Source organism: Cryptotermes secundus, unplaced genomic scaffold, assembly GCF_002891405.2.
Source record: "Cryptotermes secundus unplaced genomic scaffold, Csec_1.0 scaffold110, whole genome shotgun sequence".
NCBI classification, from domain to species: Eukaryota; Metazoa; Arthropoda; class Insecta; order Blattodea; family Kalotermitidae; genus Cryptotermes; species Cryptotermes secundus.
Genome location: NW_019742550.1, coordinates 307,599 through 333,055, shown reverse-complemented (window position 1 = coordinate 333,055; position 25,457 = coordinate 307,599). Strand labels below are relative to the sequence as shown.

Below are 25,457 nucleotides of genomic sequence, written 5' to 3'. Positions count from 1 at the left end.
TTGCTTCCATCTGTAGGGTTTTAGAGTCAACCAAACAAGAATCCATCATGAAGCAGGTAGCAATGCCTTTCAGCGGACTGCATGGCAATATATTCGAGAGGATAGAATTCTTCATGGCGAAGACTGTTTCCTAAATGTAATATCGATCCGGCAAAAAGGAAGAGACAGGCTACGAAACTGGGAAGAGCAGCTGAAATGATCAGGTCTGAAAGTGTAATGCAGATACATAGGAAGCCGCAGCAAATTTGACTCGCAGAATATAGCGGGCATAAATTATGATAAAAGATGATCAAGACGGGAGAAAATAATAGCGCCTGAGCATGCAGAAAATATTGTTCTTAGGTAAGGAACGCGCTTGGGCAATCCCCATATAACATTTTCCAACGGAAAGAATAAATAAAAGTGTGGTGAAAATTTTCAAGAAGTATCTACCTCTGAAATTACTGCGAAGTGTTCATAAAATGGATGCATCAATATTCAAAACTGAAATACGCTGGGAATATCTTATTAATTTACGATCGTACCAAATCTCACTTCGAGACTAGTACTGTATAAGTTACTGAAGAAAATTATCCCCTGTTTTGCCTTCCCAGTAACTGCTCACGTGAGTTACAAAAACGTGTACAAGCCCTTTAAAGATGTTTGGGTCGAAACAGTGCTTACCCACTGGATAACTGAAGGTGTTAGAGCGATCACACGAATGAAATTAAATTTTCTGAAGGTGGTTCAGAGCTATGATTCGGAGCAATATCACCGCAGGATTAAAAATATAGGCATATGTACATTAATCCAAAAGCAATATCCTAATCCATATCATCTCCTTCTGAATAGAGATATTTCTTTTTTTTACTAGTGGGGTGGGACTAAGTCCCTTGTACTGCGGCCACTTCTGGCCTATTGTACCAGCCCCAGATGATAGGTGAGGGTGATTGTGGAGCAATTGGTGGAATGAAGATTGGCAGGGGAAACCGAAATACTCGGAGGAAACCTGCCCCAGCGCCACTTTGTCCACTACAAATCCCACTTGACCAGACCCGGGATCGAACCCGGGCCGCCGCGGTGGAAAGCCAGCGACTAACCGCTTGAGCTATGGCGCGGCCTCTGTATAGAGATAACTTAGACCTATTTTGGATCCAGTGTCATAAGATTATTATATTTTGGACTGTTCATCTGACAAGAATATCCCTAATGACCTAATATCTGGACCTTTTGAATGTCCGAGCCCTCTGAACTGGACATAAGTTTTCAGAAAGTACTCACCAGCCCAAGGTTACGTATCCCACGACGTCCATCTACAAATGGAAGGAGACAGCAACTGTTAAAACTATGATTAATCATCGTAAAAATGTACGATTACTAAGGTGACTAAGAATCATCAGCGTGACCAGTCCAGTGGAAAATTGTCCACTCGAACATATTTTAGGATATCCAGAAAAACACTTATTCTCCTTTCATGTTTCAACACAGCAACCAGATACAATCAAGGCCCAAACAAATAAGATTAGGGAGACACAGTTCTGCTAAATAGAACAGGTTTGCATATATGAGAATATGCATTTACTGCAATAATTGCTGTATATGCACGTAGAGAGTATCAGCCTCACTGCTGAGGGCAAAGGGTCTCTCTTGGGAAACTGATCCTGCTTTCAAAGTAGTTATTTTTCCTACACTTTATTATTATGGTATCAAATTAGCTCATTTACTGTTACGGTTTGTAAATTTATGTTTATCTGTTTGTAAAAATTATGACAGCTTGAAGCATAAATTCCTCATAAATAGCTTATAAAATTCTGCTCCTACCTCGCAGGAAACACATTTCCTTCCACTCGGCGCTACAGCTCAGGGTGAGCTTTGGCCTCCTGAACACACTGCCTCCACTCTTCTCTGTTCTTCACCTTTCCTCCCCGTCCTTTCACTTTCATTTTACGGAGATCAACATGTACATCCTCCAACCATCTCAGCTCCTTTGCTAATTTCGATTTCCATTAAATCCATCCATCCGAGGCTGATTGTCTGGTTTCTGAACCAGGTGGTTAGCCTCACCCCTAACCCCCAACCTGGAGGACCAGGGTATCGCTCTTCGTCTGGCTCCTACCCCTTGACCTGTCCGGCCTGGGTGATCCTACCAGTAGCTACGCTACCGCCGGCAGAGCTCTCAGGGTCTCGGGAGCACTGAAACCCTACCACCACGAAAAGATGGAGACACCATCGGTGGGCAGAAAACACATTACCCTTCAATATAAAGACAAACCGGCTAATGCTGCGGATTAGGAAAATAGTTATTGATTATTCGAGAATCACACGAACCACATAAATATGTTCTACAAAATCCAGGGATTTGTATGCATGAAGGTAGTACATATAGTAAGTATTTTACTTCAAAGAATTAAGCAGTTTTGCAATACAGTTCTTCTAGTTTGTCATACTTCGTTTTAATAGTTTCAACTTTCAGCCTATTTTAAATACTTTCAAAAAGATATATATAGGCTTATGAGATCACCAAACCTTCTGTGTGCCTGTGAAACCACCCTCTTAACTTTTGAATGCCTGAAGCAATCTACATGAAACTTGGTAAATATATCGTGACACTTGAGGCCATCTCAACGGAATACTCCCATCAGTCTGTGTGTCTGCATGTGTTTCCCGTCCCCGGTCGTTATTAGGCAACGGCTCGGTAAAAACAATAATACGGCAACGAATACACAAGCAACGATAGGTGAATTGTTCGAAGCGTCGTGTTCTTTGAGGTCCGTGTCCTATCATAGCGATCAGTTCTTCCCAGAACTTCTTGTTTCTGCATTGCTATCCAGACAATAATTTTATTATATATCATTTTTCTTTTTGCAGTTAAAATAAATTTATGTTAGACATTCCTCGATTCTCTATTTCAGCTTGTTTAGCCTACTTTCATATGTAGGCCCAATTTGAACAGACTTTGGTCCTCATTTGGAATTTGAGTCTCTTAAAATACCCAGTTACAAATTTCTTTCTCTTTTTCTCTTCCTTAAATGGAGAAGTTTGTGTATATATATATTTATATAATACTCCACTAAATTAATAACACGTGTCTATGATTTTAGTTGCTTTGAGTGAGAGAAAAATACATAAAAATTTCCATACTAACGTGGGCCTTAGCTGGTGGAACTACTTTATAAGCACTTACTTACTTACTTACTTACTTACTTACTTACTCATGGAGCTGAGCCCATCTGGAGGAGCCGCCAATTCTGCAGCTACTCAAGAATTTTCCAGAATTTTATGGAACCCGAAGGTTCATTACCTTGTTCACAAGAGCCTTCCACTGGTCCCTATCCTGAGCCAGATCTATCCAATCCGTACCATCCCATCCTATATCTCTAAGATCCATTCTAATATTTTCCACCCACCTACGCCTTGGTCTTACCTGTGGTCTCTTTTCTTCTGGCTTTCCGACCACTATCCTATACGCATTCCTCGTCTCCCCTATTCGTGCTACATGACCTGCCCACCTCATCCTCCTTGACTTGATCATTCTAATTATACTTGGAGAAGAGCACAAGTTACTTTATATAGACACATTAACAAGAACTGAATATTTTTCAACAGTGCTACTAAGCGCGCACATTTCTAACGAAAAGTCAAATTCGAATCTAATAGAAACGCTGTATAACGGTATATGAGTTCGAATGTCGGATGTTAACTTAAGAAGAAATGACAACCGCGGAGACGTCAGAAACGGCTTCCTTAGAGCTGTTGCTGTGTGCAGAAAAATGGATCAGAAATAATTGACGATATTAGAGAACAAATGCGAATAACTGGTACTTATATAATAATAAAAGCTATCAAAATAATTTTTCAGAACTTTTGGAAAAATTATCTGAATATCGAGTCACCAAGTTGTTTTCTTAAAATCGACGAGTGTGAAGCGGCAATGAGGTCTGGCATACATATGCATGTACATATATACATATATATGTATGCCATCAGAACAGACCAAGAACTAAATTCATGATATTATTATGACCTGTTATTATTATTATTATTATTATTATTATTATTATTATTTTTGACTGATAATGTGTTTGTCTAATGTTTGTAAAATTTACAAGTAGTTACTTTCATCTACAATGTGCTAAGTCTGTAATTGGCCTTGCGGCTGTTGACTTGGCACATAAATAATAAAGAATTGAATTGAATTGAATTGAATTATCACTGTTATTATTGCTATGTGGAAGTAGCTCAAAAGATATATTTTATAAATTTATATGATAGGCCTAGGTCGTTGCCATTCCTAACGAAATACATTCCCCTGCAATTATATGTGGGACACACGGCAGCGTAGTTGGTTGAGGCACTATGCTACAAGCTGGAAGGTCGTGGGTTCGAGTCCCGATGAGGTGGATTTTTCATTTCACCCAATACTTCCTGCTGTACTATGGCCCTGGGGTCCAATCAGCCTCTAACAGAAATGAGTACCAGGAATCTTCCTGGGGGGGTAAAGGGCGGCCGGCGTTAAGGCTGACAACATTACCGCCATCTGTGAACCGATTGTCTAGATAATGTGGGACGCTCAACGTCTCACAACCCTATGGGCCTTCATGGCCTCTTACAGGGATAGCCTTTACAGCTATATGTTTCTTATTGCCAAGTTTCACAACTTTTCCTTATTTATCGACATGAACTCATAAACATCGTATTCCTACAAATTGTTATATTTATGAAGAAAAGAGCCGCAACAGGCATGACATATTATACGTTCCCATTTCATGCACGGACGTATACTGCACTAATGATTCAAAGCTCGTGTAAAGTGAAGAGACTGAAGTACACATCACTTAACAACTTGAAAGAAGGGGACCTGAGTTCGACACGTGGATTATTCAAATTCAATTAGCGGTGCTAATTTCCTCAAGTGTTACCATTCTTTGAAATATGCCGTGACTACTACATAATGGAGCAGAGTTCTTTTTGAGAAGCTGGCAGTCGCTCAGCTCTTCAAGCAATGTCACATTTTGTATTGAATCCGCAAGTTCTTTTCCTATTCACACGAACACGCCGCTGAGCCTGTTGTGAACCAGTGACCTCAGCCCACATCCCTACACAACAATAAATAGAAACAACAGCATTTTAAATCAACGCTCTTGGTAATATTATAAAGAGAATTGGATAGATTATAATATGCAACTTAGAGGACCGGGGGCATGCGGTAGCGTTTTTTGTTTAGGCACTACGCTTCAAGCCGGAAGGTCGCGGGATCGAATCCGGATGAGGCCATTGGATTTTTCAATGGTTATAACTCTTGCAGATGCACTATGGCCCTGTGGTCAACTCAGCATCTAAAAGAAATAAGTACCAGGAGCGTAACGCTGACAACCTTACCGTCATCTATGAGCCAACTGTCTACATGTGGGGGCCTCGACCTCTCACACCCTTATGGTCCTTCATAGCCTGTTACAGGGACAGCAGCTTTTACTTAGAGGACTACACTAAATTTCTGTAAGTTCTTTATGGAAAGCCTCACACTATAAGTTGCCGCAAATCGTAATAGTGGAGGGATTGAATAGGGAAATAGGAATGTCATACATTTCTTGCGTTTGAAATTATGTGATCTCGGGAAGGATGCTGAATTCCTGGTACAGCAGATTACATGTCACAGGCTGTTACAACATTTACATTTCGCTGTAACAAACCAACTCACTACACAGTCTAAACGCTTTGGATAATGTATTTTTTTGTTATTACTCTTCTTACAAAACCCCTTTCGAGAGCTTTACCTACATAACTCCACCTCTCCACTCAATGTTAATGTATTTATACTAGCCGGGAGTCGGCGACAAACAGAATCCTCATCTAATTACATTCCTAGTTAGCTCAGACCAGCTCCCCGTCGCGTTTCACTTTTTATTAGCATTTAGCCTATACATGTATATAGACTGTGTCTCGTCCCTCTCTACCTGGTTTTGCTTCAGTTCAGACCATGAAGCTATGATGTCCATAAAACGGTTTATCCACTCTGATGATAGAAGTGCTATGCTCTGTGTGCGCTCATACCAAAATGGCGGGAGGCAGTGGTATCCCCTCGCCTAGTGCACCAGGCAGAGTATAATTGTGTTTGCATTCCGAGGTAGGGATGCCTCTCATTCATTAGTGAAAATCCTTCATTACTTGGCTTTTTGGAAAAGGGTTGGAAGGGGGGGGGGCAGAGTGGAAAGAGAAGGGAGAGGTAAAAAAAATTGTCTGGATAAAATTCACTTGGTTTTCTGCTATGTACGAGAGGCACCGAGCAAGATTATGATAATTAATTTACGCTCCTATGTTATTTCCTCTCTTTTAGTTTGTTAAACGAAAACTGTTATATTTTTGTATACAGGGCACACTGTGACTTCATTAGGCTTCTGTGACGGTACAGCTAGGCTGATTCATTTTACTAACATTTTAAAGGGACTTTAAAAATCAGTTGATATAGTATATAAAGTTTCAAGGAGTTGAGATTTAATGTGGCTTTTGTACGCACCCATCACATTCAAAGGTTAATGAAAGTAAATGACTTACGTTCTAGAACAGCGCTTTGCAAACTGCGGCATCGGCCCACTGCGGGTACTGAGGCAGTTTTCAAGTAGTACCACAATTCTTCCGTATGGTGCGTTTTGAATAATTATTTTTCTAATATCGTAAAGAAATTTATAATGAATTAGAGAATAGCGAAGAAGTGGTGCTATGTGACACGTGACCTCAATGTAATGCCTCTATCAGCTGAAGAAAGAATGATTTGATCAAGTAGAATTCTCCCTAAGCCTCTTTCTTACGCGGCCCAAGAACTTGTTCGATATTTTCAGGGGACACCTAGCGTAAAAGTGAGAGAACAACATTTGTTCTAGAGCAAAGAGACCTGGAAATCATCATTTGTTGGTTCGCTGCCTGTTTCATTGTATTAAGACCCACATAGATATTTTAATATTTTGATGTCATAGTAAATTAATTACGTACTTTAAATGAACACCTAGTTTCTAGAAAACTGAAATTAACGGCCTTGGGGATTCGTTGCGCTGACAACGTAACACCCTCTATCCGCTAAAGCTGGCACTAACTTCGCCGATAAACAGCGGTCGCTCGGCCGGTATAGTTAGCTTGCGGACTAAAACCACGGAGTTACAAATGAACACCATGCTCCATATTAGTGTATCAAGTACAGTCTGAATTTCAAACGTTTTTGGTGTTTTTTTACCACGTTCTCAGGATCTCTGTATCCTGCTGAATGGTGGGACAATTTCTGAAATGGAAATGATTTGGAAGGAAGAGTCAGTGGTAAAATCAAGGAAGTATCGTGACATTTTCCTAGATGGATAGAGGAAACCGTTAATATCCTGAGTCAGGACAGTTGAAGTCCAGGGTGAGATTGCAACCGAAGTGCTGTCGGATAGAAGTCTAGAGCAGTCCACCACACCAGCCTGCTCCCTGCAAAAGGAATTAGGAGTGATCTTCTTCATTAATAGATAGGGTAATGAGCGTAAACTTATATTTCACGGAGCCTGTATGAATACACAAAGTATGAGTGTAATAGTCGTTCAAAATTAAAAAAAGGTTTATTTATTCTTTATATAAACTGTAAACTTTTCAAATTTTTACTTCATCTGCGTGACCTCCACTCAGGTTTTTGGTTTTGTATATTACCGTACATAGGCATAGTTCAAACTGGTTTCGTCAGGAAGGGAGGACGTACACCGCACCATTTGTCATAGTCATGACACAGAAAGGTTCCGCTGTGTATGTTCAGCACACTTTGCACTTCACTACAAGTCTGGCCTCTGTTATCCCGAGAGGAAGAACAGAATTTGGTACAACGTAAGTGTCTTGGTGTCCGTCATAATCTGGCCAGGAGCCAAAATAGACTTAATTCCATGGCGACAGGGTCGTGAGATGGAAGTGACCGTAGTGCAGCCAGTGTCACGCTACTTTAGTAATTGCCTAGGAGTATAGCAAAGCTGAGGGGTAGGCACTTACCAGTTCAGTGCTGCAAGCTTCTTGTGTTATTTTCCGGCAGTATTGTAAGAGTTTAAGATCTGAATCAGCCTCGGAATGAGACAGTTAGCAACGCCAGCCTCCCTTTGACTGCAAGCGATTCCATTTTTCAACACAAAGAAAAAACTTAGGGTAAATGCTGAAGTTACAAAAGCAGGAACGAACACAAAACTAAGACAGTAATTATACATGCGTTTATATGATGGCCGTGACTTTCCAGCGCTTGCGAGTGTGGCCCTTCAAGGCTGGCATGCGAAAAGCAGAGAAAATCTAGCGCAGTGGTTCTGCATAAAGAAGATGTTAAGGCCAGTTGTAGTTTGTTGCATTGAGGCGTAACTATTAAACAAAGACACGACTTTTGATGATAAAATTATCACTGTGCTTAATTGTCATGCCATGAACTCCTATAATGAGGGGAATACTCTAGCCAATCACAGACTTGGCTGTAGGGCCCCCCCCTCTCTGTATGGCTCTACAGCCCTTAGGACCTTTGCCGGTTTTTCAGTTTCTTAATCCTATACACAATCGGTGGGACTCCTTGGACGGGGGATCAGCCAGTCGCAATTCTGCTACCCACACACAGAACAAGACAAACACAGAATAAACGCATGCAGACAACCATGTCTCGAGTGGGACACGAACCCGACGATCCAAATGTTAGAGCGGACGAAGACTGTTCATGCCTTCGACAGTCCTGCTGCTATAATCTGAAAAACAGAATGAAGAATTAATGAAAAAGTTTGTATATTATTTCTGATACACAAATGATCTTGAATAATTTACCTTTGAAACTCCGTCGATTGTTTCCCAGTAGATCATTGTCGTTTAGTGAACGGCGGACGACACTGAAATCCGTCACATCGACTGAAGAGGGTCAATGCTACACGTTTTGGTCCATATTGTTGGTATCGCTGCTTTCCCGAAGATTTCGTTACGGAGGTTTTTTTCCTAGAGATGATTTTCATAAATAACTGAAATTTAAAGAGAATAATTATACTCCTTTTCGAAAAAATCGCTATTTTTTTGTCTTTGAAAGGGGCTTCTGAAAAGCCACTATTTTTGGAGTAAGAATGCTCATAAACACGGGTACCAACCTATCATGGATAAACTGCGAGATGCCGAGCTTCCGTCGAACCGTTCCGTCTCTAGCAAGGCTCGCCCTTATATACGAGTATACGCAGACGGCATTCCAGAAACAACTTTCCCGGATTTATGGAATATGAGAACGTGTAATTTCTTTAAAATCTCGGGATGGATTTTTCTTCCTTGTTACAATTCTTTCTCATGCTAAGGTCCAGTAAGGAGTAATTTAGAAACCAGTCCTCCCAGATCTGTTTCTTTGTCTTCCATATGACAAAATTATAAGCTCATTTCCCTGAAGCTGATATATGGTAGTTAACAACTGAACATTCGAACCGGTATTAAATATTAATCATGAAGTTCCGGTTGTAGGGAGTGGAGGTAAAACTCCACGCATTTTTAAATTAAACTTAGTTGGAAAGTCATTTCCGTTTTCGGTAACTTAATGAAAAATATAGATCTTTACAGCTACTGCATCTTGCTAAGCGATAGATAAAATCTTATTACACTATTCAGTTTCGTTTGTGCAATTTATCATGATATACTTAACAAGTGAGGAATAATAAATATCCATAGTGATCGAAGCGAGATGATCCATACGAAACCTTAGACATCTGCCCACTCCAATGTACCGGGAGCAGACCCGGCGTCCATTTAGCCACAGGTCTATAGAAGACCAACTGTCTGTCCTAATGAAGGCGAAATACAACTCCATGCGTTACCCCTTAAGCTCGTTGTTCGTAAATACGCTAGCCATGGTGACAATAATGTCACGTTATAATCCCCCCAGCTGCTTTCGAAAAGCACATTTTAAGGGCAACTTTATCACATCTGCCGTCTCCCCTCCCACAAAAGATAAAGCTCAAACTTCTATGCCGTAGGAGCTTGTTATATACGAGGAAATCACATACCAGGTTTCTCATGATTTTCTCTTATTTAATCTATCCCTGTAACAGGCCGTGGAGACCCACGTCAAGGATGCCACATTTTCTAGACAATCGGCAATGGCGGTGAGGTTGTCAGTCTTACGGACCGGCCACCCTTTACCACCAGGGAGATTTCTATTAGAGGTTGAGTCGACCCCAGGGCTATAGTGCTGCTGGAGGGATTAAGTAAATTGAAAAATCCAATGACCTCACTGGGAATCGAACCCGGGACCTTCCGGTTTGTATCACAGTGCCTCAACAAACTACGTTACCGCGTGCCTCCCTGCTTTCTGCTGGCTCACATTGTTGCTCGGGAACCGGCTCTTGTAAACACTGAAATGAAAGTTAATTCCATACGTGGAGAGAGATTTCTTGTACAGCTGAGCGAAGAGAGAGACACTGGTGTACAGAACATGAGTGGACTCATTCGTAGTTCAACCAACAGCGTCGTGCAATGAGTTTATGAGAAGATAATTATTATTCTGCTGGCCTAGAAATTCTTGGATATTATGACGGTTCATCATAATGTAATCGTAATCCTGCAGCTTGGACTTATACTGAGCCAGTTCAATCCACTGAATACAGAACAAACTCTTTCTCAATGATTCACGTTCAAGTGGCATTCCATTTAGGACTAACTAACTAACTAACTAACCAACCAACTAACCAGTTAACTAACCAACTAAGCAACTAACTAACTAATTTCTTGGAGCTGAGCCCTTCTTGAGCAGCCGCCAATTCTGCAGCTACTCAAGAAATTCCCAATATTTTATGGAAGTGGAAGGTTCATTATCGTGTCCAAAAGAGCCCTACACTGGTCCCTATCTGAGCCAGATCAATCCAGTCCATACCACCACATCATATCTTTCTAAGATCCATTTTAATATTATCCACGCACGTAAGCCTAGGACTCCCGAGTGATTTTTGACCTGAAATTTACGGATAAAACTGTATGTAATATTATGTTGTAGCATGCTGTTGCACTTTTCACTTAGTGGCGATTGGTTACAGTCTCACGCGCAACACTATGTTCTATAAAATTTAATAACTTTAAACCCTTTGAGAACAAGACAGGCAGGACAAAACACAAAAAGAGAGAACACAACCCACCAACTCACATGCGAATCGAGAGGACCTGTATATTTAACAATATAAGCAACAAAGGAAAACAGAAGTTTCCTCGACAAATAATTTTAACACCTGATGATAACTATATTGGTCGAAACAAGTAGTGATGGACTTTTAAACTTTTGAACTTTTCAAGTTAATAAATCTTATAGAACATAGTGTTGCACGTGAGACAAACTGTCATGTCATTCAGTTATTAAGCTTTTCACTAAACAGTTTTCTCCTGACCGGTCACGGTAGCTGAGCGGTCTAAAGGTGTGATTCGCAAGAAGCGTTTCAGCCGCACGACTCAAGCCGCAGCGGCTGTGCGATTGCAGCATGCCTAAGACGCGGCTTTAATCGGGTAGATTTGGTGCGACTGGTGTAAACACTTCCCGATAGTGAGAGGGATTCACATGGATAAAAGCGCTGCTCGAGCTGAGGAAGACGATGAGATTTTGCACCTGACATTGAGCGAGAATGGAGGAAGTACACGCAGATCTGTGCATGACCTGTTCAAAGCAAGATCTAAATCTATGCCTTCCCCTCAGAGAGGGCCACCAAGTGTCACAGCCATGCATGAGACATAATATTATAATTTACTGTAGTTCAATCCTCTGGTGTTCGGAATATACGCCGGAAGATTGTTTCGAAATTTAAATCGCCTATTCGCATTGCTGGTAATTACACAGAGAACTACAATTTTGAAATGAAGTCTGTTAATACCGGTACGAATAATTAGGCACAAGGATCATAACAATTTAAGTTACAAGTAAAAAACTCTCCGATCTTTCTGCAAAGTGCAGAAGTTTCTGACTCTGAATCGATTAAAGCGTTGCATAATATCGATTATATATCTAACAAATTATTATGCCTGAAACAGATTGTCCACGAACATTCTTATTAAAATAAAGGAATTTCTTCTCATGAGACACAAATTTAAAAGGGACACATGTAAATATAAAGAATTTCCTTTGTTACCCCTTTGACTGGGTACATTCAAAGTTCCAGTTGTCCATATGAGAGCTCTCACCGGCCTTGTCATTTGAACAAGTGTTGAACAGCCCTCCTGGGATTGTCACTAGCAGATGTGCCAGCAAAGGGTTCGGCTCATTGGGAAGTGGAGAGGTAGTTCAAGTGCTGTTCCATGAAGCGCGTCAAACCGTGATCAAATACCTTTCATAAAAATTAAAAGCTACAATATATAAACATAAAAGCAGAACTTAATGTCTAAATCGAAGTGTTGTTAAACTGTGTTGGAGGGCTTTCTTCGTAAGAGTCACTTGACGAGTTCACCGGAGATAGGCCATCCAGCTGTCTGAGTAGCGACGTACGGACGCTGTTGTCAGAGTGCGCGTGACATAAGGGTAACCTCCTCCTGCTTGAGGTTTTAAATTGAGCGCCGAAATATAAGAGTATAGTGGCATCAAACATCGTGGCTTTAGTCCGCAAGCGAACTATACCGACCGGGCGACAACCGCTTGTCGGTAAAGTTAGTGTCAACTTTAGCGGATAGAGGGTGGCGCGTGGTCAGTGTAACGAATCCCCACAGCCGTTAATATCGATTTTCTAGACCGGAGCCGCTAATTTTCAATTCAAATATCTCCTCAATTATCATCACGAGGCTGAGTGGACATCTCTAGAAGTAACTGAAGATGTCGGTGCATATAAGCGAACACAATGTTTGGGTGTTTAGAAAGAGCCTACTGGGTCAATACTAACTAATGTAATATATATAATGTACGAGTATTGAGAGAAAGAGATATGACTTTACATGACAATTAAAAAAATCAAATCTAGTTGGATAGTTATTTAACGACACCTTCAGTGACTCCGATAAAATGATTAATGAATCTGGAGCTGTTGGCGGAATAACAACTTCGTCCACCCACAAATCCCTGTAACCGAACTTGGATCACCGTGGTGGGAAGCCGAAGATGTTTCTCTTCCAACTTTTAATCATACCAGATCTCAAAATGCCGCAAGACGTGTTGAGATGCTTAATGAATATTTATTCTTAAGGCAAGCCCCAGTCGAATTCCGTCTTGCCCTTACAGTGAAATCTGTGGGCGAGAATGAAACCAAAACGTGCATTCAGGAATTGCAGGGTCAAATTTACATGTACCAGAGGTTAGGAGATTCATTTATTTCTCAGTATTGGAAAAAAAATCACAACAAACGACTACATTATCAATCTACCAATCCAATATGACAACCGAAATGACACGTCTATTTGTTAATTACCCATCCTCCCAAATGGAAACGACTGAATTTCTGTTCACTTTCGGGTCACGTTTTCCGGTAGATATAAGGAGATCATGAACTCAGGCATGACGGGTTAAAGTTGCTAAAACATTTGGAGCTGAACAAATAAAGAATAATAGCCTTAAATTCAATGATGAAGGAAAGGAAACTGAATAATGATAAAGCTAAATTAAATAAACATCGAAAGATTATTTAATAAATTTTAGATTTGCAACGCGTCATAACAGTTCAAAATTTATTTGGGAAAAGAAGAACATTTGCTTCAAAAAGTTAGCTGTAGCAATTTTATATCCCTGTAGGCACCTGGATATTTCCTTCGTTGTTGCAACCGCTTCTCTCCGATTCAGAACATGTTTCCTAGGGAAAATTGTCGTAGAAGCAAAATTAGTTAAGGACATACAGCCTTCGGAAATTATTCTTCTATGCCTCTACGCAGAATAATCGTTATAATGATACGCCACGAAACACGTAAGAATACAGAAATGTGTTTATTGTTTATTGCTTTATTCACTTCATAAATTGAATGTATTACAGACATACTTCTCTGAGTCACCGACAAATTGAGAATGAGGAGGGCGCGCCTGTTCTCGTCCTGTTTTAAGATGCAAATTCAGCATTTGGACTGAGAAAACCCACGAAAATCTTATTATAAGTTTGAAGCCGTTGAAACACGTGATGAGCTCAACAAGTACAGAAAAATGTATTGGTTGCTTGGACGCAATTCTGAGCTACCAATCCACAATACACTTACATTATACAAACAAATTCTACGTCCAGTTTGGAGTTACGGTATCCAGCTCTGGCGCTGCGCCAGTGAATCCAATATTCAAGTGATTCAACGCTATCAGAACAAAGTGCTAAAATGTATTGTCGTAACAGTGACCATCGTGACCTTGGGATCGAGACGGTTACAGATATCATCGCTAAGTCCGCCACCTCTCATGAAAAGAGACTCCAAAACCATGTCAACATTTAAGCGTCCAGATTTCTCAACGTGAACAATATCATTAGACGACTCAAACGGAAGAAACCCTTCGAACTAGTAAAATGTTAAAGTACTAAGTAATTCAGTGGAAGAGATTTAGTTTAATTTACATAGTCTATTAGGTTTAGAAAAAAAATAATCTTTAGTTATCCAACTAGTTTTAATTGTAATTAAGTTCTGGGTTACCCAGTCTTTAATTAATAAATAAAAAAATAAGTTTGTAGCCGTTGAAACATAATTCTAAGCAGACCTTCCTGAATGATACGAATCGTGAATGCTGAACACCAAACCACACAAGACTCTGCAAATCGAAATTGATATTACGTTTGTGACTAATCCGCACGTTTGAAAAATCATGACCTAGTCCTCTTTCGTGGGTTAGTTAAGAATAAAGAAATTAAACTATTTATGTAAGATCGAAATAGATGCTACAGTATTTATAAATGTTTAAGAGGAAAAAGATAATGGGCATTGCTGGTGCCATTGATTGAGATAATCTGTCGCGACATGGAACCCGTTGTAACGTAGTAGACGTAAGGTTCTTTCAGAACGATTATGATTCTGAATGTCTCGAGTTCAATTCTAGGAGCTCAAGTCGGCTGTAGTGGATGAATGCTTCAGGTTTCTTCAGACTACATTTGTGGTAGTTTCCGAAACCATGCCACGATCGCCAACACACCCTTCCGAATTAAATATTTTCGATTTTCGCCCTAATCTACCTGATCAGTTGAAACGTACATAGTGGTGTTACACCACCGTAAACACAACAAATTCATAATAAATAGCCAATGTTATTGTGTTACCATTCGTTTAATTATGTACATTTGCTATATGTTTCGATACAGCTGGGTCATAATCAGGCATTTTTTCACGAAATATACTATCCTTTATTCAATTGTATATTTATGTATTTATAATGTAGATAAATAATATTCATTAAAATGAATTTCATTACAATATCCGTGTTTCGTTATATTTTGGATATTACTCTTTATATTTACAACGTTATAACACGGTAGGAGGATAAAAAATGAAATTAAAAGTTAAAAATGAAAAATTATTTTTTTTCCATTATTTAACGTGAACTTCAAGTCTACGATGTATCGTAGAGTAGATAGGTTTTCTAGGAATATGCGTTTTTAAATTCTCTGTGCACCTGAAAAGTAGATTATAGATATTCTAATATGGTTCAATTTTGAGTGATTTATAGTCGTATGGTGTAGTGTAAATATTTACTTACATCGTGGTTTTCCGCGTGCATGCGAAATAAATGCAATAACGTTCGTTATTTGTTTGTTTTGTTGACGGTTGTTTAACCAGGCTATAAACGTTTAATATACAACAGGGTGCAGACAATAAAAATAATACTAAGATGCAGTTAATTACTAATAAGTAAAAAAATTATAACCCAGTCTAAGATAGCCGAAAATACTTCCCGTTTTCATAAATTTTATTATGGGACCCATGAAGCCGATATGTGAAATATAGATTGTAGCTGACACATGCTAGGCTGTTCTGCTCGTGAGAGCCAGCCGCTGGAGTCTAGCAGTAATGTAAACGCTTTCACCAACCACCTTAAATATAACCTCTACTATTTCTTTTCAAACTTTCTAAGTCTATTCATCCTTCTAATAAAGATCTTCATAAATGTATTCATCGATATAATAAAAATTAATGTTGACTTACTTACTTATGGAGCTGAAAAGCCAATTCTGCAGCTACTCAAGAATTTCCTAGCATTATATGGAACCCGAAGGTTTATTACCGTGTTCAAAAGAGCCCTCTATTGGTCCCTATCTGGAATAACATCAGTCCAATCCATACCATCCCATCCTATCTCTCTAAGATCAATTTTAATATTGTCCACCCCCATATGCCTTGGTCCTCCAAGTGGTCTCTTTCCTTCTGGCTTTCCCACCAACAACCTATATGCATTCCTCGCCTCCCCCATTCGTGCTACATTTTCTGCCCAATGTCATCCTCCTTGACTTGATCATTCTAGTTATACTTGGAGAAGAGTACAAGTTATGAAAATTAATGTAGACTCTGACATGTAATTCATCTTTATGCAGACATTTGGAAGACAAAGTAAGGTTTTAAATAGTAAAATCCCACAAATTTCAATGAAATGGGCCCCCAAATAACTCAGTGAGAATCAAACAATTTCCAGGAGATCTTTTCCGCCTGACTTGCATCTTGCTGGTTTCAATTGCTGCTCATTATATCAGGTCTTTGATCTGCTTCGCTCAACCCCTCGCTAATGTACACACATGGTTCCTTCCTAATGCTCCTAATAGTTCTGTATGCCATTACAGGTGCAGAGGGAGCGTTCAAGAAGTTGAAGCCTGAACCGCAGTCACTGCTAGGGAGCGGGGGGCCTTCACCCCCTAGCGCTCCCCAGCATGCGGGCCACACACCCACAACAGCGTCATGCCCCACTCCGGCGCGTAGGCGACATCGGACAACTTTCACTCAGGTACGCAGCAACCAAACGTTTTTGTTTCAATATGAATAAATACACACACAGGATGATTGCACGAAGTTACTGTATGCGGGGACCTGTGATAAATAAAGTATTCTTAATAATGCTTAGGTATGAAAATAAATATTGTGACTAATTAAATAAATTTATGTATGGCACTTCGGTGGAACCCTAAAGACTCCGAATGTATCTACAGCAATGCCTCATGAAGGAACTCAAGAATTACTGTTTTACTACAGAACTCAAAAGACCCTGAACATACTTACAAAAATATTTCATCAAGGAATCAAAATTGACCTAGGTATGTTTACAGTAATGTCTTACGAGTTGTGCACAGTTGTGCACCGTCTAAGGCAGGAACTGTCTTCGGCCGCTCGAACGCTGGGATTGTGGGTTCGAAACCCATTCCAGGCATGGACGTCTATTTATATTTTGTAGCGGTCTTGCAACTTACTGATCCCCTTTCCAACTGTCATAGGTTGAGAAACTGAAGTGAAATGAAGTATTTCACGGATGACCTATGCTCCAAGTTGGAGCAACATGAATAGAAGAAGAAGAAGAATGTATAAATTATTTCATCGTATATAGGGTTAAACATTTCAGTAAAATTATCATTAAGTTGTAACTTTTGTTTGCTGAATGATAATTTTACCGGAATGTTTAACCCTATATACGATGAAATAATTGATACATACAAAACATAATATACAGTTATACCCTCTTCCCCCCCTACCTTCACTCCCGCATACACCTTATCTTTACCTCCCCCCTCCCCCTTACATTGACTTTAATCCTGCATCACCAAATCAGTCGTTGTTTACTTTCCATACAGTACGGACAATTCTTCGTAAGATGAGGCATCGCCTATACAGTAAGTATAATATATACTATATACTACATCTTCAATATCCAAATCAATTACTAATTATGACAAAATTTAATACTATTATTTTCGTATCATTTTCAGATTAATTAGTTTCCAAAATCATGGGTCTCCAATACATTCTTATACAAAAGAAATATCGAACTGCCAATTGGTCCATGGAAACGTATGAAAAGTAAAAAATCAACGACTGATTCGATGTTGTGTAACATCAATTAAGTTTTATCTTGTTTTATACAATAACATTTATTTTTTATATAATCTGACTTATTGTATTTTTACGCAAAGTATTTTAAATGATTAATAACATTGTATCCAATTTAATGTACAGCAGTTCAGTAGTATATGTTTGTTAATATGTGTTTACCTGATGATGGACGTTAGTGGCTGAAACATGTAGCGAAACCATAGTTGGGCGCTAACCTTGATATTTTTTCTGTTTGTTGTGTTGTGACGTTCAATAAAATAGTTATATATTGTGACACAACAGAATGCACGAAATGAAAATTATTTTCACTTTTGTTTCTCCTCCTTACGATATGTTTCGGCATCAGAGTGAAAGAAGTTGGATTGAGGGCTGAATATACTGTGCTTGAAATATATATAAAAGCAACAGTGTGCTTAAATATAATATTACATGTTCCACAAATAATTTCATTTGATTCTAATATTGTGGTAGTTGTTTCTTTGTCATGACAGCTTTTTAGGATTACATTTTTAATTATGTTGGAGATAAACTTTATTACTTGTATCTGGATCTACCTGTATTTAACTAGCTGTGCTTTCTTCTCTTTCTATTATCTTTTAAATTTTAGAAATTTCATAGCTTCCATTCCTGTCTATTATGTCTTCATGTAGTTATAATATTCTCTCTTTAGCCTGTACGAACCCTCTTCTGTGCCACAAGTTGTAGGCCGTCTTTCATAATGTTGAAATCTAAAGTGTCCATGAATTTGGCATGTTTCTATGGCAATGACAAGCAATTAATGCGGAAATTTAATGTGGAAGAATCATTTCAAACGTCCAGATGAAATTTTCAGAATAAGATTAGAGGATAATATTAAAATGGATGCATTGTAATGAGAATCAGGTATGATGGAACTTGTTCAAGATTATGTCCAATGGCAGGGTGCTGAACAACGGACTCTGTTAGGCCTGTTGTGTTAAATATCTTCGTTTGTTTTATTCATCAGTAAAAAAAAACATATGTATCTAACTTGCCACAGGAACAGCTGGCGGAGCTAGAGGCAGCGTTCACAAAGTCGCATTATCCAGACATATACTGCAGGGAGGAGCTTGCTAGGACAACCAAGCTAAACGAGGCACGCATACAGGTCAGTCGCTTTATGCACTTGTATATGGGGCACAATAATCACAGTGGATACAACTACAAAGCTCTGCTTACCAATTATAGTCATTCACTACATTGGTTTATTACAACAGTCGATTAATTACAGCCTTAATTTCGTTCAACGGTGTCCATTTTCTGCAATGTATTGCATTTAATGATATGTACGAAATTTCGGGAGTTCCAGTTCCTCTCATCTTTAGATGACTGTCATCATATATAAGTGCAATTGTAAATAGAAGATTAATGTTCAAGAAATTCTGGTATAAATCACAACTGCTGCCACAAACATTGAAAAATAAAAACATTTTTCAGTACAAAGGCAATTACTAGAAGTTGACACTAGAGTCGCTCTCGAAAGTTCGTGAATGTTACATATACCTCAGGCAATGCTCAGTGTCTAATATGTATAATTTCGATGTGATGTTGGCAATTCTGTTTTATTGGCCTTGTCATAATAGTCTTATTCCAACGTAACATCGGCAGAAATTTTTAGTATTTTGTATTGATGTTTATTAACAGCAAACTTAGCTGCAATTCATTATTCCGTTACCCTTAAAGAACCAGCGTTTCCTCTTCATTTAAAGCTTAAGATACGTATATTAAGTATCTCGTCAAATGTTCCCTAATTGAATGGTTCATTTTCTGTTTATTTAACCATAAACTCAGATGCTCGGAATATTAGTATGCAGTGCCGACTGTATTGAAGAAGGAAATGAAAAGGCGTAATAGGAAACAGTCCTAGCCTATTTAAAAATACAGTGTGGCTATAATAATTTGATACACTTTCGGGGATAAAATACGATGAAACTGTAAAGCATACCAACATATAACCGGATTCATTGGAAAGTCAATTTCTTAGATTTCAAAATTGGCGGTGTATCTCTGTAATACCTATCTTTACCGCCAGGCTCCACAATTGTCAGAATGACGTCTCCAACAGAGGAGTTTTCCGAGACAGTACTCTTAAACAAATTTGTGCACCAGTGTTCAGCGTGCCATGTGGCTACTTTCTGTGGGGTTACGTAAAGGAACAAGTATTTGTGCCACCTCTACCACTGGATATTGATGCATTTAAGTTGAGAATTACTGCAGCTGTCGTGACAATTGACAGGAACATAAAAAAAAATACGGGATGAGCTGGATTAGAGACAGGAAATTTGTCTGGTCAGAAATGGAGCTCATATTCAGCATCTTCAGGGTTTGTAAAACTTTCAGAGTTTGTCATTCAAATGACACTTGTTTCAACTTTATAGCTGTTGTTGAGCTTATTTTGGCACAACAAATTAAAATTTTATCAAACATATACGGCCATCCTGTAGTATGCCGAAATTTGCATACAGAGGCTGAGGAAAAACACGAAACACTTTCGCCGTGATAATCTCCGGGCCGGAAATATGGAAAATAATAAAATGTACCTTGTGGAGGGGTCGACCCCCTCCGAAACGAAAGAAAGGAAACGGCCCGCATGGGAGGAACCGGTAGTAGAAACGCCGGCCTCCCTAGCAGGAATGAAAGTGAAGGATGAATGTAAGACAATGCGACCGACAAATCCAGGACCATGAAAGAGCTCGGGGCGAACACTCTGTAAGAAGGAAGGCGGATGGAAGAATCAAACATCAAAACGAAAGAAGGGCGGAGTTAACACGAGGAAGACGAACACGTTAGGCTGTTCGGGACGAACAACCTTTAGAAGGGAGCAATGTGACGCGTTACCTTACATCCATCACCGCGACAACCGCTACAGTCGGGACGGACACTTCCACGACAACGAATACTTGGAAATGTGGAGTTCCCGTAGCGACAAATCATAGCAACGAATTGTCGTTGAGTAACAACGGATGAGATGAAACACGTTACCGGTGTAATCTATAAGGAACGTTCCCGAAACAACGGATTGCCGAACACGTGAGATCGAACCTTGGCGAGGGGTGTCCTTTATTGAGACCGCATAACCCCTATATAAGCAGAGCTTACGACACGTATTAGAGAATTGAATTGAGTATTGAGACAGAAGCCAAATGATACTACAACTGATAATAAATGTACAGAGTGTAAGAGTGAGTACCCAATAAAGATTCACTAAATCCGAGACCCACGCGAAGTTATTTGTCGCGTTACATACCAAACACGTGACAATATGTTGGTGTATTTCGAAGTAGAGCAACAGCCCAGAGTGTTATATTAGAGAATGCTTGTAGATGAATGCAGTGTTTGCACTACAATGTAATCCAGTGTTTGGATTGTCAAAGACTATATGCGTGTTCGAGGTTTCGGCAAGTTTACACGACTCACTGACTCCATGAAGGAGAATTTGTGTTGAAAATGTGATAATCGCTCAGTCGGTCAAGAAATTCCCCGCTTTTCCTGGGACAAGAAGGTCCATTATAGTATTCACATGCCCCCGGCACTGCTCCCTATCCCGGGCTGACTGAAACAACTCCTCACTCTCACGTGCCATTTATGCGACCTCCATACGCCCTACGTTTATGCCTCCACAGCAGTCTTCTCCCTAAAGGTTCCCCACTCTGATTTTGTATGCCAACTCAACCGCCCTACTTTCATTACTTTCACTGTATGTGGTTCGTTATATAATTTATAAACCTCATGATTGTACATTGATATCCTTACACCATTTTCCTTAATTTGGCCATAAATCCTTCCTAATATCCTTCTTTCGCAGATTTGGAGCACATTTCCATCTCACTTTTTAGGGGCCCACTTTCACTCCTATAGGTAAGTATAGTTCTTGCAAGGGTCTTATATAGAGTGCATTTAGTCTCTCTCCCCAAATACCGCGAACTTAATTCTTTCTTTAGGACATAACTCGATTTGCCATTAAAATTCTCTATTTTATTTCAATAGTGATTTTATAATCAGCCGTCTCTGTGGTCTAGTGGTCAGAGTTCCTGCCTACAGATCCAGAAGTCGGGGTTCGATTCCCGGCTCTACCAGATTTTCTGAGAAGTAGTGAGTCTAGAACGGGGTCCACTCAGCTTCGTGAGGATAATTGAGGAGCCATTTCAAGGAAATAGCGGATCCGGTGTAGAAAACCGAGATTAACAGCAGTGGGGTTCCGTTGGGCTGACGACGTGACTCCCTCTATCCGCAAAAGTTGACACTAACTTCGCCGACAAGCGGCGGTCGCTCGGTCGGTATAGTTAGCTTGCGGACTACAGGCCATGGAGTTTAGTTTTTTTTTATTTAGTGATCTTCTAATCTCCTATTAGAGTAGATTCGAGATATTTGAATTCTCGCAATCTTTCAACTTCATGATCATTCACTTGAAGCATTCTTGAATCAGGTGGCCATTTTGATGTCCATGTATTTAGTTCTATTCAGATTGATTCCAATTTCTCATCTCCTCAGCCACATAACATCGCCTGCCCATCTCATCTTTCTGAATTTGATCACCGTGGACACTGTTTAGTGAGGAATTCAAATTATGAAGCTCCTCTTAACGTATTTTTCTGCGTCCTTCAGTTAGCAATACTCGTTGAAATTGAATAGCTATTTCGTACAAGGAAAGCGTGATGTCTGAGAGCAACCTTACCGAAAGCACACGCACAACTACGTACTCCCACCCATCTTTGTTGCTATTGTTATTGTTATGAGCCCATTTTGCAGTATCCTATCCCTTGCCCCGACGTTCTAAATTGAAAACAAAAAACAAAAGTCAATTAGAGCAGTGGAACATTTTAAAACGTTCCTGTCAATTATTATTTGGCAGAGAAGAGAAATGGCGTGTGGGTTGTGCACTGGGTGTGGTGATGGTATGAGAATGGTAGGAGGAGGTGAATTGCGGACCAGTATGAATATGAATTAATAATTGGAATAAGCGTTTTCCATTGCAATAAACATATATACGAGTATGGTATCTGTGCCTAGAGGGGAGGAGGTGGGGAAGGCTGTGTGACTGACCATATATGAGCACTGAACGGCCTGTGTGCACGTTAAAAAAACCACTCGTAGCAAAAGCCTATAGTGCATGGTACAGTGATGGAATTTTAGCATATAAAGTTTCTCTACCATCCGTCCATTTCCATATTCATCAGCATATAGTGAATACGTATAGCCGTGGTTAGGGGCAGTTCCCATAGTGCAAACTACAAAGCTTATGGGATCCGGGCATATATGGAACACAGCGAGAGGATTCACTGGAATACCTCTGCAGGTAGGCAACTTTTCGAGCTGTTTTGTATGGCTTGCCTGCCTACCTATAAGGATATGTATGAAGCAGAATTGCAGTGTGCATTAAATTCTGCACTCTTATTAAGTTCCCTGTATTTTTTCCGACAGTCTGAGTTCGATTTTATTTACGGATGTGTTTGTTGACTTGTTTCTGTTTAATTCCTTGAATTGAGCCTTTTAAAAGGAATGTTACTTTGTAATTCAAGCGATATATTTCGGAAGGCCGTGTATTATTGAGACATACACATTAAACTAATGCAAAAATACATTCCTTTACATCTGAACACATTTGCAAGTAATTGTAGCAAACATAATTAATTTTATAAAATTAAGGGTAAAAGATGGGAGTGGAGTGTAAAACATCTACTTATAGGTATCTAAAGGGGTCCCTTTGAAGCATTCCAATCAAATTTATGTATGCTTTTATTGTTTCCCTATTCGTGCTCCATATCACTGGAAGCCCTACAGTGCGACACAGTTATAGAAAAATGAGCAGCAATTTAAAGCTATCCCTGTAACAGGCCATGGAGGGCCATTGGGTTGTGAGACGTAGAGCCTGTCACATTTTTTAGACAATCGGTTCACATACGGCGGTAAGGTCAGCCTTACGCGCCGGCCGCCCTTTACTTCCAAGAAGATTCCTGGTACTCATTTCTATCAGAGTCTGAGTCGATCCCAGCGCCAAATTGTGGCAGGAAGGAATAGGTCAATTGAAAAATCCAATGACCTCATCAAGAATCGAACCCGGCCTCAACCAACTACGCTACCTCGTGCCCGTACATGAGCATTACTTAAAATTATGCAGCTTGTTTCTCTTTTATTACATGACGCTGAATCATATGTTAAAATCATATCTCATCAAACAATGCCTGATCAACGAAGATTTGTTTCTATGTTAGGGACTTTTCTCCAAGAGTAATGATGGTTTAACTTGGCCTCTCACTCCGAATAGATGGCGAATTGATTGCAAATAAAACAGAAATCTGACTAATGAGGAATGACAAATATAAGATGGAGTGGCGTCACATTAATAAGGTTACTGAGTGTAAACTAGGTGTGTAATGCTTATAGCAGAAATAAGAAGAACGCACAATTTTTGATAAGAGCATGACGCACAAACTTACCTGGTACATGGGAAATGAAAGGTATAGGAGTATATCTGATGGATACTACTGGGCGATGTATACTCGAATAAATCTGATCTTGATTGGATTCAGTGGCCTGCCAGCATAATGACGGAGATAACACGCAGGGTTCCATAAAACAGAAAACAAACAAACTCCGTGGTTTGAATCAGCAAACGAACTATACCGACCGAGTGACCGCCGCTTGTCGACGAAGTTAGTGCCAACTTTAGCGGATAGAGGGTGTAGTGTGATCAGCGCAACGAATCCCCACGGCCGTTAATCACGGTTTTCTAGACCGGAGTCGCTATTTCTTGTAAATAGCTCCTCAATCATCCTCACGAGGCTGAGTGGACACCGTTCCAGACCCACTACTTCTCAGAAAATCTGGTAGCCCCGGGAATCGAACCCGGACTTCTGGATCTGTAGGCAGGAATTCTGACCACCAAACCACAGAGGCCGTCCTTCGAGTTCCATATCACAATGTAATTGCAATGTTCTATAGGTCACACGGAGATGATATGATTATCAGATGGAAGGCGTAGCTATTTTCCCGAAGAAATCATAACCACTTAAACGTGTTATGAATTAAATTAAAGAACAAAATCTTGGACCGCAAAAATTTTATCGCATCATAATTCAGCTTGGAGGTTGAATGTGATATTTCTCGGTCTGTTTGTCAAACTAACGAAACAGAGATAAAATCAATTTGAAATTATACGTTTGTAATAGATACAGAATGAAAAATCACATATAGCGGGAATAAAATAAACAAAATCGAGTTTAAGCAACGGCTTTGTGAATAATTCCCCGCACTTAACGTCCCCCCCATACGCTCCTCCTCTCTCATATATCAGCGATCCTTTCTCCCGTCTCAGTTCCTTGTTCCTTATCTCATTTAATTTTATTTTCTCAGAAGACCTACAATTTTTCCATCCCCTATACTTCTTCCTCTAAACCAATCAATGCTTGTATATTTCTTTCCTCCCTGTCTCTCCCACCTTTTCTTTTTTAAAGGTCGTTCCTTTTTGTGCTATTTCATCCTCTAATGCGTTTCTTTATCTCGTT

At 39.7% G+C, this 25,457-nt stretch overlaps 1 protein-coding gene across 1 annotated transcript in view; it reads left to right on the top strand.

Annotated features, from left to right (window-relative positions):
- The window catches only part of LOC111873267 (homeobox protein prophet of Pit-1), a 98,823-nt gene that overhangs the window by 18,601 nt on the left and 54,765 nt on the right, over positions 1-25,457 (top strand). The window contains exons 2-3 of the mRNA XM_033755024.1: positions 16,677-16,837; positions 18,953-19,060. Of these exons, the coding sequence (XP_033610915.1) occupies positions 16,677-16,837; positions 18,953-19,060 (269 nt within the window). The remainder of the gene's footprint in view (positions 1-16,676; positions 16,838-18,952; positions 19,061-25,457) is intronic.